Raw genomic sequence first — 17300 nt, 5'->3', positions numbered from 1 at the left:
TGCACTTAAGTGTAAATTTCTTATAAATAGGTTCTTTATAGTTAATCACCACTATGGGTATTTGAAAATAGTTTATGACATTTGTTTTTCTGCTGATCAAGAGATGTGTTGCTTCCTGCTTGGTGGCCCTTTGTTTGGGGTCAAAATATTGGAATTCTCATAAAATTTGGATTAGGTTTTACAGAATTCAAAGGAGTCCAACCATCGAGTCTTAGTTGAGTAACAACTGTTGTTGTATGTTAAGTTAAATTCTTCTTTTTTATATCTAAAATAACAGAAAGGGAATAACCATTTGTGTCAGTGAAATTAATGTTGACCTACATTTCTTGCCTTCAACATGATATTCTTTCTCGCAATAATGTGATATACTATGTGGCTGTCATTGAACGTTCGATTAAATAATACTACAATTCTTTAAAAAGAATAAAATAAAAAATCCATCAAGACAAAGTCAATGCCAAAAACTAGTAGTCTTTCAAAGCAATGATAAGCCAATAAGCATGCCAAGGATAATTCATAATTTAAAGTTAATGTGTGTGGATCTAGGTAATGTAATCAAGTTTTTAACAAAACTTATTTGATAAGCTCAAAGCAGAGCAGTAACACAACTCATCTTTTACTTGAGCAGCATTTATCTTGAACCCCGGTAAGTAGGCATTTTCTTCCTAGTGCGAGAATTTGTATGAGTTCGCTGTCCCCGACAGGGTAAGCCATCGACGTGCCTGATCCCTCTGTAGCATTGAATACCCACCAACCTTGCCACATCTCTCTCAACTAACTTTTTCTGAAGAAAAAAAAGCAACCAAACCAATCACACACTTATACATTATATTATGGAACAAAACATAGAGAAGGTGCAAAATCAAAAAGTAAAGAAGATGAGAGTACCAAATCATTTCCAATCAAGTACTTGGAAAGCAATTCACGAAGAGAATATAGTTCTCTTTTGCTTAGGTCCTTCACATATTTGTTTTCAACTCCAAGCTCACACACAATGTGATGAGCTTTTGCACGGCCAATCCCGTGGATATGCTGAAGAGCATACGAAAGTCGCTTGCTGTCTGGAATCTCACCTCCAAGACCACCTCCAATGTTTATATTTCGTACTTGCACACCGCCACGAAGCTGTACAAAACCAAATTGGTGCAATTAGTTTGATTCTTTATGCACAGAGCATGACACAAGACAAAAATCCTCAAGTTGAAACTAAGAAGAAACAAAACCCTACACTATTCAAAATCGTAAAAACACAATTGAGTCATAACAATCTAAAATGAAAAAGGACAGCAGTCATAAACTCACCGATAGGTTTTGACGAAGGCAGACAGCAACATTAGAAACAATTCGGCGAAAACCAAACATCTTGGAGCTGAAGGATTTGGAGGTGCACAAAAACCTAAGAATCAATCAAGTTTTTGAAATAAAATAAAATTGATTTAATCCCATGACATACTATAAAGTATTAAAAGTGACTTACAAGGCTATAATATTTTTGCTAATTTTTGTTAAAAAAATTGAATACAAAAATTACAATAACTATCATCATTTTCTTTGAAGGGACTGTTTCAACCAAGTTTGTTCACAAATTACATATGATAATTTCAATTTAATTTTAACATGCTACATTGCCATTGGCAATTAAGAAGATTGGAAATCTATGAAAACTATAATAACTAATCAAAATTATCATAGTCTAGCATCATTGTGAACAAAGAGGACAATAAACTATAATAACTTTGGATTGTAAAATCCAACAAAAATTGGAGAATAAAGAAATTGTGAAAAGAAATTATCGAAAATGGTGAAAAAAATATGCATCCAGGAGATTCATCATGACAACAAGTTAAAAAAAAGTGCCACTTGATGCATTTTCAGCATGTCATCTTTAGTTTCACACATAGGAAGGTTCTTCGAACTTATCAACTACAGCACATCATAAATCATAAGAATGAGCAGAGCGATGATGTTCAAACAGATATGCAGACAGTAATGATATTCAGAAAAGTAAAAGCTTCCATTTATCAGTTAAAACCAACTTCATTCTCTCCCGCTAAGATTAATATGTTCAATTATGAAATTTTACCCACAAAAATTGTGCTTCTTTCCCTTATGCGCGAGCAGGGGCGGACCCAGACTTCAATTACCGGTGGGGCTAACATTTTTGCTCAAAGAACTAAATTATATTACATTTAATAAAAAGGTACACTAAAAATAGTTGTCGCAACTAAATTTACAAAGAAAATAGCCTATCCGCCATTTGTTGAAAATGAGCTAAAATTACATCATTATCAATGGTTCTAAGAACATCTCTTTCTATATAAGTTACTAGACGATCATTTAACCATTGATCGGCCATCTTGTTACTCAATACACTCTTCACATATGATAGTACTGCTGTACAGACACAACAAGAAGCACTTAAAGTGCCACAAAGGGACAAGGCAAAGGAAACAAAAGCACACAAAAACATAACAAGATTCCACGTTCAATAAGACAATAACCAATGTTCATTTTTGCTGCTATACACTACAACATATTCTTCATCCTTTCTCTAGTACCCTTCTTCCCTATTTCATTTCATAACTCTCAAATTCTCATCTTTTAGGGTTTAATTAAATATTTCCCCACTTATGGAAATCCTTCAAAGTTCCAACCCAAACTCAAATTCAAATTCAACACTCACTTTCCATATCAAATCCATAAGATTATTCAAAAATCAGTTTCTTATATTGTGAAATGTTGTTATAATTTCTTTCTTGTGATAGACTTTCTTACCGGATCTGATTCTGTCGAGGCAGTTCGTCGTGGTGGTGGTCGTGCGTACGCGGTCCGCCGGTGGTGGTGGTGGTGGTGGTGGTGGTGGTGCGTTAAGTGTGCGGTTCGTCGGTGGTGGTGGTCGATGAAGCGTTCAGCGTGCGGACGGTGCGGTCATGAGTCTTTGTCGTGAAAGAAGAAAGAGAAGTTTGTGTGGTGATGACTTTGACTGAGGGTATAAGAGTAATTTTCTGTATATATTTTTTTTTTTAATTGGACTGGGCTGGTGTGGCTATAGCCACACCAAGCCTTACACAGGCCCGCCCCTGTGCGCGAGTCAATAATAGAATGTCAGGACTAATCTAACATATCAGGACGTTCTCACCAGAATGAAGCTTGCCGGCTCCTTTATCAGGTATCGTACCAATGAAATTCCAGATAGTTATCTCAAAATTTACAATGCTTATGTCATGAGTTATAATATGGTAAAAACAGACTGCACAGTGGCTTCATCCAATTGCTAAACATTTTCTACAACTATCAAAATCTGAATTTTGTAAATAATTGTGGGATATGTAGGGCAATGTTAAAGAACAGATAAATTATATACTTAGGTAGAAATAGGATATGACACACACTTTTCCTATATTGTATATTTGCACCAGAACAAAATCTTAATAGTAAAATTGACCTAAGGTGCTCTCCAACATTCTCAGTAAGGCTTGCTGAACACATTCCCCGAATACATCCCTTCCACTGCTCAAACTCTCGGACTACAAAATAACGACTCGAGTTAACTTCGTATTTTTAACTTCAATTAAATCTGCATAATCATCTTCTTACCATTTCTTTTCACAATTTCTTTATTCTCCAATTTTTGTTGGATTTTACAATCCAAAGTTATTATAGTTTATTGTCCTCGTTGTTCAGAATGATGCTAAACTATGGTAATTTTGATTGGTTATTATAGTTTTCATTAATTTTCAATCTTCTTAATTGCCAATGGCAATGTAACATGCTAAAATTCAATTGAAATTATCATTATCATATGTAATTTGTGAACAAACTTGATCTCTTTTTTTTTTTTAATGGCGAACAAATTTGATCTCTAAACTAAAAGAAACCTTAAAAATCAACTATCACGAAAAGTGAAAGAGAACAATTACTATGTGAGAACGAAAAAGAAGAACAAAATGAACAAAAATGAAAGCGAGAACAAAATAGATGAATGTGTGATGAACTTACCAGAGAAAGAAGTGATGAACAAAAGATGAAGAGAAGAGAAGCGTTAATCAGAGTTTAAGCGCTTCAGTGTTTGTAGAGAAAGGATAAGCGCTTCGGCCGTTTGTGAATAAGCGATTTTATTTTTATTGTGTGAATAAGCGATTTGCAAAAGAGGAAAAGCGTTTAAGCTTTTGTGAATAAACCAGTCCTGAACCGGTTTAATGAGGTTTACCTTTTCTGAAGTTATATGGACCGGTTTGGTTTTTCATTAACTGGGTTGGGCTTTTTAAATTTGGAACAAGTTTGATTAGTGATTTGGTTAAAGTTAACCAAATTTTTTGCACAAAGGGAGGTGTAGATAGCATCACTATCAACTAACCAAACTTATTTTTTTATTATTGGAAATATAAATTACATATGAATTTTTTAAACAACAAAAGTTCAAAATATAAGTAATAAAAATCATGGCCTATAAATCAAATATGTTCTAAAACCATGCTAATTGAAATCGTGAGTATGTGTTGCTGTTTTAAACCTTTTTTTTTCCTATGGATTTATATGCATATGACCTTATAGTATTTTACAATTTTTTTTGTAGAAAAAAAAATGTTTTAAAGAAGCAACACAATCTCACCAAATGAAATGGTGACGTCCTACTATGACCCCTAAAAGTAGGGTTTTTGGGTAATAGATTTGATGGTTGCTCTTCATCTTTTCTAAATTGTTCATAAACTCTCTCATGCTCTTCGTCTATCGGTAGATATATTCTGGTGATGCAAATTTTACATGATGATAACTTTCAATAGTGTAAATCTTATCATGAGATATCTTTTTTAAGTAGTAAAGTTTGTCGTACAAGAGGGGGTGAAGAGCAACCGGTATTAAAAAGAGGGCATATGAATGAAAAAAGAGAAATAATAGTATTAACAATAATAATAGTGTGTTGGCATGGATATGGATTTGGTGCTGTTAAAAATGACACAGTTTTAATATGAACCATTGGATCAATGTATATTACAAGATGGTGATGTGACATTTATAATCTAAACCATTCAAAAACAGATCTAAAGGCCATAATAGCAAACGGTGTGAAACCGTGTGGTTTCACTACCGCAACAAATCCAGGTCCGTGTTCTAATCTAATAAAAAAGACAAGTAAAGAAAGAAGTGTGTTGAGTGTTGACGCTTGACATTCACCTGTAAAATACCAGACTAATAATAATATTATTAACTTGTTTTATTATTTGACAGAAAATAATCCACAGTTTTATTTATGCTCCCAAAATGGCTTCGAATCTGATTGAGGTGGCCACCGAATCCCTCAATCTTGTATCAACTGACAAAAAAAACATACTATCTCCAGCAAGAAAGATCATGAAAGGGATAATAAAAATAAATTGTCTCAGAAAAAAGAATTAGAAAAATGTGTATTACATGTGAGGTTGGGTGGTGGGGGTCACATATTCTTCTATGTATATGTTTCATCCTCTGTTAACGTGGCTATGATCTACTACTAAAATAAAACTAAAACATCAAAGCTAATTAGCCACAAACACAGAGAGATTATTAACTAATTAAATGAGTTGAAATAAAACTCCACACTTACAAAGTGCATCAATTCCACTTCCACCAAGAGTGACATGATTAAAGTGTCAAGTACCCTCCACTCATTCGGTAAAGAACGACCTTATATCCAAAATCCAATAGTAGCACATAATTTTCTCGGAGTAATTAATTCCTGCAAAACTCACATGCATAATGTACATCCCTATCAACACTTGAAAAAAACAAAAAACTGTGTATAGGACAATTAAAGTTATATGGACAATGATATGTTGCTCTCAAATAAGATGCAAATATACAAATATGAGTATTGATACAAATAATAAGGTGAGAAAAAATTATTAAAGATATTATTCAAGTGTCTCTGAGCAATGCATTAAGGGACTAACACCCCTAACCAACTACTTAAAAATCTACATTGAGTATCATTTGGATAAAATTCTTTTGCCACATTAAATTTATGGTGGGAGTTGTTGTTTTAGTCCAAAAGAAGAAAAACTTTAAACTCAAAACACTTATAATTATTTTTTTGGAAGAAACGTATAAAAATATTTCTCCAAAAACATTAGATCTAAACCAAAGTGGTGCCCCACTTGGAGAAATTTATTGTTCATATTTTTTAACTTTTACTTCTAATTCTAATAGATGCTGTCTTTGTTTACAGGCCTGCAACCCAGTTGTACATCCTTTCCTTTTTACAAAACCCAGTTGCTTGTTGTCCAACTCCAAAGATCTTGAAACAAGTTATTTCTGATCTCATTTCAGAATCCTCGTCAGCCAGCCATGAGTAGCTGCAAGGTTCAAAATATTTCCATACACAAACACACTCAATCACACACACACACCCCTCTCAAGTCCAATTAGATTAGGCCCCATCTCTGATATATCTCCCCAACCTAAACACACAAAATTCCAAATACCCTTTTTGTTTTTTTCCTCTTCCCTTTTGCTCTGCTGTTTTCCTTTGTACTTACTTGCCCCACCCACTCACTCACTTCCATTCAATTACACCAATATATCAAACAAATCATATATCATCCCACCCTTTTTTGCCTTTTCCTTTATTCCTTCCTCCTTCCTCTATTCTCCACAAACTTCCCCTCGCATGGACCTGAATTCTGTGTAGTCGAAAACCAATACAATCACACATAGTAAATTTTAGACCGTCTGATATTTTTAATCGAACAATCTAAATATCATTTGAGAATTTTATATTAAATAAAAATAAAAAATTGTCTTTGAATCGTTTGATTTTAATTAGATGGTTGCATGTATAATCCAATTCCCCCCTCATAGCATCCTAGGATCATGATTCTTAGTCGTCACCGTAATATATGTCGAGTTTCAAGTATGAATGGTTAAGTCTTACTTCAATTATGTATAAAAGAATGTTGAATTTATAAGATAGAAAACTCATTAAACTAATGTCTTAAAATTTTAAATGGAAATTGTGTTATCATAATTGTGGTTCGGCTTGATGGAGAAGAAAAGTGGATCATGATATTGGATCAACTAATTCACAAGTATTCTAAATTAGAATTCAATTTCCAAGTCCTTCTCATATTTTCCATTCCCCACTATACCCCCACCTCACTCCTCTCTATAAATACATCACCACCCTCACATTAAAAATTACATAATTTCATTTCTCTCTTTCATTCTCATTAATTAAAAACTTGCATATTTTCCTCATTTTGTTCATTAGAATGAAAGAATATTGGACTTCTCTTGCATCAATTCTTGGTGTATTTGCTTTCTGCCAAACAATCCTACAAACAGTTTTCCCACCAGAGCTTCGTTTCGCTTCAGCGAAACTTCTTAACAGAATCTTTAACTGCTTCTCAACTTACTGTTACTTCGAAATAACAGAAATTGACGGCGTTAACACCAACGAACTCTACAACGCAGTTCAACTTTACCTAAGTTCCTCCGTTTCAATCACCGGTAACCGTTTAAGCCTAACACGCGCCGTTAACTCAAGCGCCTTCACATTCGGTCTAGCAAACAATGACAGTATCGTTGATACATTTAACGGCGTTAACGTCGTTTGGGAACACGTCGTTACACAGAGAAACTCTCAAACATTTTCATGGCGTCCATTACCAGATGAAAAACGCGGTTTCACTCTTCGAATAAAGAAAAATCACAAACACTTGATTTTAAACTCTTATTTGGATTACATTATGGAAAAAGCGAGTGATATTCGTAGAAAAAATCAAGATCGTTTGTTATACACAAATTCAAGAGGTGGATCGTTGGATTCAAGAGGTCATCCATGGGAATCTGTGCCGTTTAAACATCCAAGTACTTTTGATACATTGGCTATGGATCCTGAAAAGAAGAAAGAAATTATGGAAGATTTGATTGATTTTGCAAATGGACAAAGTTTTTATCATAAAACGGGTCGGGCTTGGAAAAGAGGGTACTTACTTTATGGTCCACCAGGAACTGGAAAATCTAGCATGATTGCTGCTATGGCTAATTTTCTTGGTTATGATATTTATGATTTGGAATTAACTGAAGTTCATAATAATTCTGAACTTAGAAAGCTTCTTATGAAAACTAGTTCTAAATCGATTATTGTTATTGAAGATATTGATTGTTCTATTAATCTCTCTAACAGAAAAAAGAACAAAAATAACGGTTCTGCTGTTAGTTCTGTTAATTCTGTTTCAGTTTCGTCGAGGAGTTATTATGATACCGGTGTTGGTGGTGGTGGTGAAGAGAATGGTAATTCAATAACGCTTTCTGGTTTATTGAATTTTACTGATGGATTATGGTCTTGTTGTGGTAGTGAGAGGATTTTTGTTTTTACTACGAATCACATTGAGAAGCTTGATCCTGCTTTGTTAAGGAGTGGGAGAATGGATATGCATATTTTTATGAGTTATTGTTCAATGCAAGCTTTGAAGATTTTGTTGAAGAATTATTTGGGTGTTGATTTGGATGACTCTGTTTTGAAGGAATTGGAGGAAGTTATTGAAATGGCGAGGATGACACCGGCTGATATAAGTGAGGTTTTGATTAAGAATAGGAGGAAGAAAGAGAAAGCTGTTGATGAATTGTTGGAGATTTTGAAGGTGAGAGGTGAAAGGAATGGAAAGAATGGTGATGTGAGAGAGAAAGATGATGGTGATGATGATGAAGAGGAAGAGCAAGAGAAAAGGGCACTTGATAGTGATAGTCCTAAACAAGAATCTGAGATTGAAGATGATTGCAAGGAAGGATTAGAGGAAGAAGAGAAGATTAAGTGATTCATCATCATTGATCATGGAAATTGTAATGATATTATTATTATTGATGACTTGTTTCTAATGAATTAATGATTCATCTGTTTGTTAATGTAGTTATTAATGAAAGTATGAAACAACAATATGTAGTATGCACTATAATGAAACTATAGCTTCTAAATTTTAAACATGTCACATACTTTTATCATAAAGTTTATTTGATTTATGTTAGTATTTTTTACTCATCAACAGCTTTAGCAGCCACGTGATGATTCAAAATTCGTGGTAGGCATGGGAAGCTCGGGTGGTGATGCAAGTGCGTGGTGAGCGTAGTAGCCCCCTGGGGCATGCATGCTCTTTTGTAGTGTAAAAGGGTCTAATGGTTGTTGAGGATGGTGTTAAAGATGACATAGAAGAGAGTGGTGTTGAGAAAACTCAACACAATTGAAACTGATACAGGGGGACATGCGGCGCGTTTTGTTTGGCTTAAAAGTGGTGGGGTAGAGAAAGTGATGGAGTAAAGTGTTGAATAAAAAAACTATTAAAAACGATAAAAATTGAATGAGTGTACTGTTGAATGAGTAGATGGAAGAAAGAGAAAATGATACAGAGTGTTGAAAGTTGAAATAAATAGTGTTGAGAGTTTAAACCATTGTGAATGGTCTTAGTTGGTAGCCAGCTGGGAGGTTGGTAAACACCTGGGGTGCACATGGTATGGAAAGGATATTAGCATGATAGGACGTGTAGGGAATATGAGTAATAGGTAGGGCAGCACTCTTGCCTAATAATAACAAATTTAAATTGAATTATACACATAGGTTAGGGGCAAGCTAAGCTATTTTGAGACTTCAGACTAGGGTTATTCTTGTTCCATAGATGGCCTGTAAGTAACGATCAACATGTGGATGGTGGTGGGGGTGGTGGTGGTTATCAACTTTTGTCAAGCCAAACAAAATCTCTTGATTATACATTCACAAATCACAATAACTCTATTTGAAGAATAATGCTAGCAACACACTCTCTTAACAAACACACTCCAACACACTCTCTTTTATTGGTTGAAATTCACATGGGTCCCATAAAAAAATGTGGACCCATATAACTTTTATGAGACCCATATAAATTTTGACTAATAGAAAAGAGTGTGTTAGAGTGTGTTTGTTAAAGAGTGTGTTGCTAGCACTCCTCCTATTTGAAAACAAAGATGAATAAATCAAATACATTAAATATTAAATATATAATAAACTAAAAGAAATGCAATTTTACTTATAAAGTATCACACGAAAGAAATATTTATATTAAATATGGTAGAATTTTCATAAAATTTCAATGACACTAGTGTCATAAAGTATATAATAACTATTTATATAATTGTGATAGTTGATCATGATTTTGTCAATTTCACATATGTAACACACTTCTTGTTTGTAAGTGTACCACATTGAGTACTACTATAAGGTTTACAAAATGATATTTGAGGACTTATAATTGTCCAACGCACATTAAACACTTATTTTTGTTTTCTCCAAAATACTCTTCCTATCACATTTTTCTATATCACTCTAGATTAAGTATAAGATGTTGATGTGCCAACAAAATATTTTCTTTAAGTGTTATGTGTTTCTTTTTTTGCAGTTCACTTTGTAAGATTATGCATCTTGATCACTTGTTGTTATTGTTTTATGCACTTTCATGCAGTAGACAATTTCAACCGTACCAACAAGATCTATCAACTTCAGTTTATCTAATTTGTTTGGTTAAATGTTAATTTTATACAAAGTTTGATCTCAATTCATATTTAATCAGATAGTCAGAAACAAAAGCTATTAGATTTGATCTAGTGTTAAAAAATTAGGTAGTATGTTGGAGTTCGTAGATTCGATCTCAACTCCATTATTATAAATAAAATAAAAAGATAATCGAAAACAATTATTACGTCTATTACGTCGACTCAATAAATGCGTCAAATCTACTTGAAGTAATGCATTTATTAGATATCAATATTAAAAAAAAAATTATAGATAAGTAATGTGTGTAGTGTGTATATGTGGAACTCACAACTCACTTATATATATCCAAATGGACAGTTGCTTTTGTGGATGGTGATGCTCTTGCCTCTTATACTATTTGAAATTGTATGACTCAGATTTGCAATGGTTATGAACTGCATTGTTGATTACGTAGTAATAAATAGTTACATGTTTTACATGAAAACAGTTTTTCTAGTATTATTATGAGTTCATCATGTACCGTGATTGATGTAATGTGTTTATGACGACATGTTTATTTTTCTTAATTTAAAGTTTGCCTTAGGTGTCGGCGTTTGATTGGATGGATACCGTTAACCTTTTATTACAATTGGATTTTAAATAAAAATTACTGTGTAAATGGATAGGATTAGAGGGTGTTTTGGGGACTATGAACGGAATTAACAACCGGTGGGAACAACTTAAGGGGACTCAAGATTTTGTGTTAGGAAAAAGGAGGGTAAGAGGCTCAAAAGTAACTAGAAAGTCTTCTCATACATTGAGAAAAAGTTGACAATATTTTGATATTGAGTTGTAAAGGCTATTAGGGTGTCAAGCTAAGAGTAGTGGTATTACTATGTACTTTTTTAAAGGAAAAAAAAAAAAAAGGGAATATGTACTCAAAATATAATAAAGTTAAGAGGAATTAGCTTGGCTAAAATCAAATGTTAATGCGATAGGTGACTAGCAACCAACCACCTCTACAAATTTCTACACCAATTGAAGCTTCAAAGTTTTTTCCAAGATAAACAAGCTTCAATTGCACACACAAAAGTACTTGAATTATATATGAGAGAAAGTTTTATTGGATTTTATTATTATATCTTCATTCAAAATTTTACGATGTTAATTTTATGTGTCATCTTATTTACAATATTAATTGCACGCATAAAATTATTAAGCTATTAATGAGTTTGGTTCACGTCTTTTATGAATCGAAAATTCATATGAAAGGAAAAAATTATCTTATGCATCATACATATTTTCCGACGAATATTAATACTAGTAACTATTAAATAACTATGAAAACTTCATATCTATTATATACGATAACAAAAAAAAAATGAACGAGAAGTGGTATATAATTCTAAACTTAATTATAACTAATATAACATGCAAATCATCCATCAATGAGTATGGTCTCTTAATATTTTAAAGGAAAATAATTTTTCAATTTGATTAATCTTTTTATTTTAACAAAATAATTAGTTGTTGTTATCATTATTCCTTTCATCATTTTAATTTTAGTTAACACTCTCAAATTCTCCCTTTCTATTGGATACTCAAATATCCTTAATGCCAAAATTTTGGCCTCAATGCATGGATCCAAATTTATGGGATGAAGATCCAAGAAACATTATTTGTAACATTAATTCTATCAGGGCCGGCTATTAGCATGTGCAGGGTGTGCTACGTAGTCGGGCCTCAATTTTATCGGGGCCTCAACAAAAATTTATATAGTAGTAGATCTCTGTAAAAATATGAAAAAAATTGATTCACAAAAATAAAATAAGAACTCAATATTTTTTTTAACCTGTCTTTGTTAAAAAATAATTTCAAAGGTCCAACTAAAATGGCTAAGCTTCCGGAAAAAACATAAAGTGAACAAAAAAAAATACAATATGAAGATTTGTTTCGATGAATTTACTTTAAAAACTGCTATAGAAGTTAAGTGTTGTGTTTACGTAGTTAAAATGTATTTTGTTGTGATTAATTAAAATATGAATATTTTGTATGTTAGTTATAAGAATGACAATTTTTTATGTCATTAATGTTATTTACAATTTAAATAAAAATTATTCTTTCTAAATTTTTTGCATTTTTTTTATTAAGGCTTCTATTCTTAATATTCGGAGTCGGGCCTCCAAATTGTCGGGACCGGCCCTGAATTCTATGTATATCGTTCATATGGTAAACACATGTAGATGTTTTTACTCATCACTATGAAAATGAGATAGCTACAACAAGAAAGTACATGACTAATGATCGGATGTTTTAACTTTGTCATACACTCATGAGAATAATATGTGCGCCGACTATTTAGTTAAGCTTAAAACAAGATCTACAAGCGAACTATTCATGGTTTTTGATTCTCTAGATAAGCTCTGCTTACTACTTGCGGCAGATAGTATGAGTGTTGTTTATCCTCACGCCCAATAGTTTTTTTTTTCTCTCTTGTAACAGTATTTTTTTTTTCCACAATTCAACTTAATTATATTAAAACTAGTACTTTTTATTTTATTTATTTTAGGTCAAGAAACTAGTACTTTTTATATAAAAATGTGATCCACTATTTTTCTAGTAAGTGTCCCACAAAACTTCAACTTCATAAAGGGATGAGAATGAACCTTTTTCTTCTTTGATACTATCAGCATAAGAAAAAGAAACCTTTTCAAGCATAAGTCTACGGTGTATGGCGTAGGGAATTTTATTCAACCTTACAAGTTACAACAACATGTAATATCCTTTAGTTTGCACGAAGCATAATATTGACTACTTAAAATTTAATAAAAACAATTCAAAATTGCTGGCTAGTAATTGTCGCTTTTGCTTTTAATTTATATTTATATGCAGAAGTATCCGTTCTGAACTAAATTTTAAGTTGAGTTTGAGTCAAGTCTAATGTCATATTCATCGGTTCAATTCTGCATTTATTGACCTATAATCTTGCAAGATATGCTTCGATCTAATTTAACCTTCACGTTAAACTTACAATGACGTAGACGTCGGAATAGTTTTTGTCCGAAATAATATTAAACCCTTAAATTGAGAATCTCAATTGTTCATATTCATTGTCATTTCCACACGCCAATTACTTCTGGCCGTAAACTTGTTTCTCAACACTTTCAACAGCTTTATACTTTTAATACTTTTTTGACAGAAAAAAGTCTACTAAATTGAATTGAATAAATTAGATAGTACTACTACTAAGATAAGCATCGATGACATTTAAGTTATTCTTGTTCATGCATCCTTAATACTAGTTTTTTCCAGAATTAAATATGATTTAATTGGAATTATTCAGCTCATCCGGTCAAGTAATTTCTTCGTTTAATTACTTTAGATACAAAGTCTACTTAAAAATAATAGTAACACGTGCAATACAACACTTTGACATGAGAAAACACGTCCACATACACATACTCATACAAATAATCACAAAAAATAAGCTGCTGCACAATTAATCCATTTGCTCATGATTCACGAAGCTTAATTTATTGGTTGGAGATCAACGCAAAGATTTTTATTCTAGTGGTTCCCCATTAAGGCATATTAGATGCCCCACCAAAACCAAATAGAATGGATATGGTTGTTTTGGATTTTTTATAGCACAACAAAAATTAACCTAATATTTTGCAACCTAATATTTTGCCGTACATTTTCTTATCCTCAATACAAAGTGTTCCGGTGAACATTCAAGATGGTTATATTATTGAAGAATAATGTTGTACATAGTTCTTTGTGTAGAAAAATACATGATTTTACAGTATGATCAGAAAGAATATATATATATATATATATATATATATATATATATATATATATATATATATATATATATATATATATATATATATATATATATATATATATATATATATATATATATATATATACCTCCGTTTACAATCATTCAGAGCTAGTATTTATAGGTCTTTCCTCTTCACATTGTGGCCACCTTCTCCATTCCACCACCCCACTCCTTGTTGGATCATGGAAAAGTGGGCGGTTATTTCCTACCTCATGCGTGATCATGGAGTAGTGGGGTGATATTTTCCTGATAGTGAGTATGATCATGGGAGGACGAAGAAGTGCTTCCTTGCTTGCTTGTAAACAGAGAACAGTTTCTTCCCGCCTTTTCTCTATTTGAATTCTTTGGACTTAGATGTGATGGGCTGCTTGCTATTGGGCCTATACAAAATATTTCTTGGATCGTCGCCCAGTTCACAAAGTACGAATAATTTCAACGAAGTCGGCTTATTTACGACGACGTTACTTTTGATGCATTTACATTAATTCAATAATTTGGACATTTCTTGGTGAAATCAATATGGTTTTGATAGTTGGATGATCTCCTTTCCTTTTTTTTTTTTTGTTGATACTCCTTTCCTTTTTCTATGAATGAAGAAAGTGAGATTAGAAAAGAGTTAAGAGAGCGAGTGGGAAAAAAAAAGAAAAAGAGAATGAGAGAATTGCTTGTTATGAATAATGCTTATATGATCACAAGAGTTTAGACCACTCTTTTGATCATACACACAAAAAAGAAAAAAAAAAAAGAATATACATTTTTTAAATAATTATATGATTGTGGTTTTTAAGTCCAAGTTTTGAGGCCACATGCAAATATTATGTGGAAGGATAAAAAAAAAAAAAAAAAAAGAGAGAATTGTTCGTTATGAATAATGCTTATATGATCACAAGAGATTAGACCACTCTTTTGATCATACACACAAAAAAGAAGAAATGGAAAAAATAATAATTAAATAATATACATTTTTTAAATAATTATGATTGTGGTTTTTAAGTCCAAATTTTGAGGCCACGTGCAAATATTATATGCTTATTGTTTTGAAAACGAGGGTTTTTATGGTGCGTTTGATTAATAAAACAGTAATTACTATATAAAATTAATGATAAAAAGTGTACAAATTACTTTTTTGTCCTCTATTGTGTATGATAGTTGAGAATGACAAATATTTTGTATTGCACCTTATTTGATAAGTCTATGCACAAGATAAAATATGTAACTTTTATTTCAATACCGGTTTGGAGAGACACAAGAGTATAACCACACACTTACAAAATAAATATGAGGAGTGCTAGCAACACACTATTTAACAAACACACTTTAACACACTCTCTTCTATTGGTTAAAATTTATATGGGTCCCATAAAAGTTATATGGGTCCATATTTTTTTATGGGACCCATGTGAATTTCAACCAATAAAAGAGAGTGTGTTGGAGTGTGTTTGTTAAATAGTGTGTTGCTAGCATTATTCAAATAAATATTTAACCCCAATTTCAAGATCCAAGATCTCACCGGCGTTGACTCCTTTCACTGCATTGACTCTTGATTTTGTGGTTGCAATCCGAATATGTTTCGCGTTTTTCCATAATTGAATTCATCGTCGGTAACTGCTTGATGTTACTGGTTTGTTTAACCTCACGATTTGCAGGTTTGATCTCATATTGTGTTATCGCGGTTCTTTGTTCTTTCGGCGGTTCCCTGCCTCTACCAATTTTGTTTATATCTGCTGTAACAAAGTACTACTAGTATTTTTTATTTGGAGTTGTGCCAAAATAATAAATGTTCATAATAGATGAACATGACCAAGATATTCTTGTGTGGTCACGTGACCAAATAATTTGGATTTGGTCATACTCACAAAAGTAAAATAAGTATTTAAAAATAATAATTAAATAATATATTTTTAAATTATTAAATTATTTTATATTATTTTGTGAGTGTGACCAAATTCAAATTATTTGGTCAAGTAACCACGTAAGAGTATATCATCATACCCATTATGTATGCCTAGAGTTTCAATTTCAAAGTAACCATCACTCTAGGGATTTCTTCACTTTTGTATCGTTGAAATTCAGTCTAATCAACATGCGTATAGCTACATCCTTGTTTATGGATAGGTAGGTTAAGCAAAAGAAATGATGATACCGTAAGAAAAATTTATACAACATGCCAACTACGATATCACTTCATTAATTTTACTTCTATTCAATAGTTCGCTCATTGTGCAGGGTTCAAAATAGTAATGAAAAATGTGTACTCATTTTTTGACCCTACATATGAGGCTAGTAGCATGGAAGGGAAGGCTATTATACAGTCGAAATTGCACTTATCCAGTTCTCCTCTTTATTTTTTATTCTTTTTATTTTCTTTATTATTAGTGTGATATTGAATACATTTATACACTCACCTATCGTTTAAAAACTTTAGTGATTGAAATAATAGAAATAATAAAAAATAGAAAATATATTATGTTAGAATTAATTTTTATTATCGCATTAACATTGAACTAATATTAATATGGAATGGTATCACTAACTAGTGTTCTAAGAATATTAGTTATATATATTTTATCTTGAAAATATAAATGGTTAATTTTGTTTATGTTATTTCTTTTAATGTTTTAACGTATATTTTTAGGACACTCGATAGTACTGTCCTACATGAAAATAGTTGAGACTAGATGGTACATCCTCCGATCTTTATTATAGTACAAAATTTACTTTTTAGTTTAATCGAATGTTAGATGTATTTGATCCATATATAAAAATAGCTTACTGCCTTTAATTACAACATTTAGAGCTAGTTGGTAAAATAAATCATAGGGTCCGTAACTCATTTACGTCCACTAAAAATTAAAGTATGCAAGCATTATCCCATAATGATCATCTCAAAATCATAATCATGCAAACTTCTTCTCCATAAGGATATTATAAAATGATAAAACATCTCTTGCTTTTATCTAAGTTAGTAAA

At 32.0% G+C, this 17300-nt stretch overlaps 2 protein-coding genes across 3 annotated transcripts; one reads left to right on the top strand and one right to left on the bottom strand.

Annotated features, from left to right (window-relative positions):
• Window positions 1–448: 448 nt before the first annotated feature.
• Window positions 449–4115, bottom strand: LOC123908169 (small ribosomal subunit protein S13, mitochondrial-like). 2 transcript variants are annotated; one of them, XM_045958717.1, is made up of 4 exons: window positions 4000–4115; window positions 1303–1396; window positions 889–1125; window positions 449–784 (listed from the first exon to the last, which is right to left on the bottom strand). In XM_045958717.1, the coding sequence occupies exons 2-4, from the start codon at window positions 1360–1362 to the stop codon at window positions 632–634; spliced, it is 450 nt and encodes a 149-aa protein (XP_045814673.1). In that variant the 5' UTR covers window positions 1363–1396; window positions 4000–4115; the 3' UTR covers window positions 449–631. The 2 variants fall into 2 exon arrangements, with proteins under 2 accessions (XP_045814673.1, XP_045814672.1); XM_045958716.1 differs by lacking the exon at window positions 4000–4115 and adding an exon at window positions 2776–3136.
• Window positions 4116–7168: 3053 nt separating this feature from the next.
• LOC123910222 (AAA-ATPase At5g57480) lies at window positions 7169–8877 on the top strand. Its single transcript, XM_045961312.1, has one exon. It carries the CDS (start codon window positions 7248–7250, stop codon window positions 8793–8795), a length of 1548 nt encoding a protein of 515 aa, XP_045817268.1. The 5' UTR covers window positions 7169–7247; the 3' UTR covers window positions 8796–8877.
• Window positions 8878–17300: the final 8423 nt, after the last annotated feature.

The sequence above is a fragment of the Trifolium pratense genome, linkage group LG2, assembly GCF_020283565.1.
Source record: "Trifolium pratense cultivar HEN17-A07 linkage group LG2, ARS_RC_1.1, whole genome shotgun sequence".
Classification (NCBI taxonomy): Eukaryota; Viridiplantae; Streptophyta; class Magnoliopsida; order Fabales; family Fabaceae; genus Trifolium; species Trifolium pratense.
Note: the sequence above shows the minus strand (reverse complement) of the source record. Positions and strands in the feature narration are given on the sequence as shown.

Excerpts from the sequence above, each read along its gene's own strand:
- LOC123910222 (XM_045961312.1), top strand. The coding sequence starts at position 7,248 with ATGAAAGAATATTGGACTTCTCTTGCATCAATTCTTGGTGTATTTGCT.
- LOC123908169 (XM_045958717.1), bottom strand. The coding sequence starts at position 1,362 with ATGTTTGGTTTTCGCCGAATTGTTTCTAATGTTGCTGTCTGCCTTCGT. Across the intron at positions 1,126-1,302 it reads GCCTTCGTCAAAACCTATCG|CTTCGTGGCGGTGTGCAAGT; the intron begins GTGAGTTTATGA and ends GGTTTTGTACAG. Across the intron at positions 785-888 it reads ACTTGATTGGAAATGATTTG|AAAAAGTTAGTTGAGAGAGA; the intron begins GTACTCTCATCT and ends TTTTTTCTTCAG.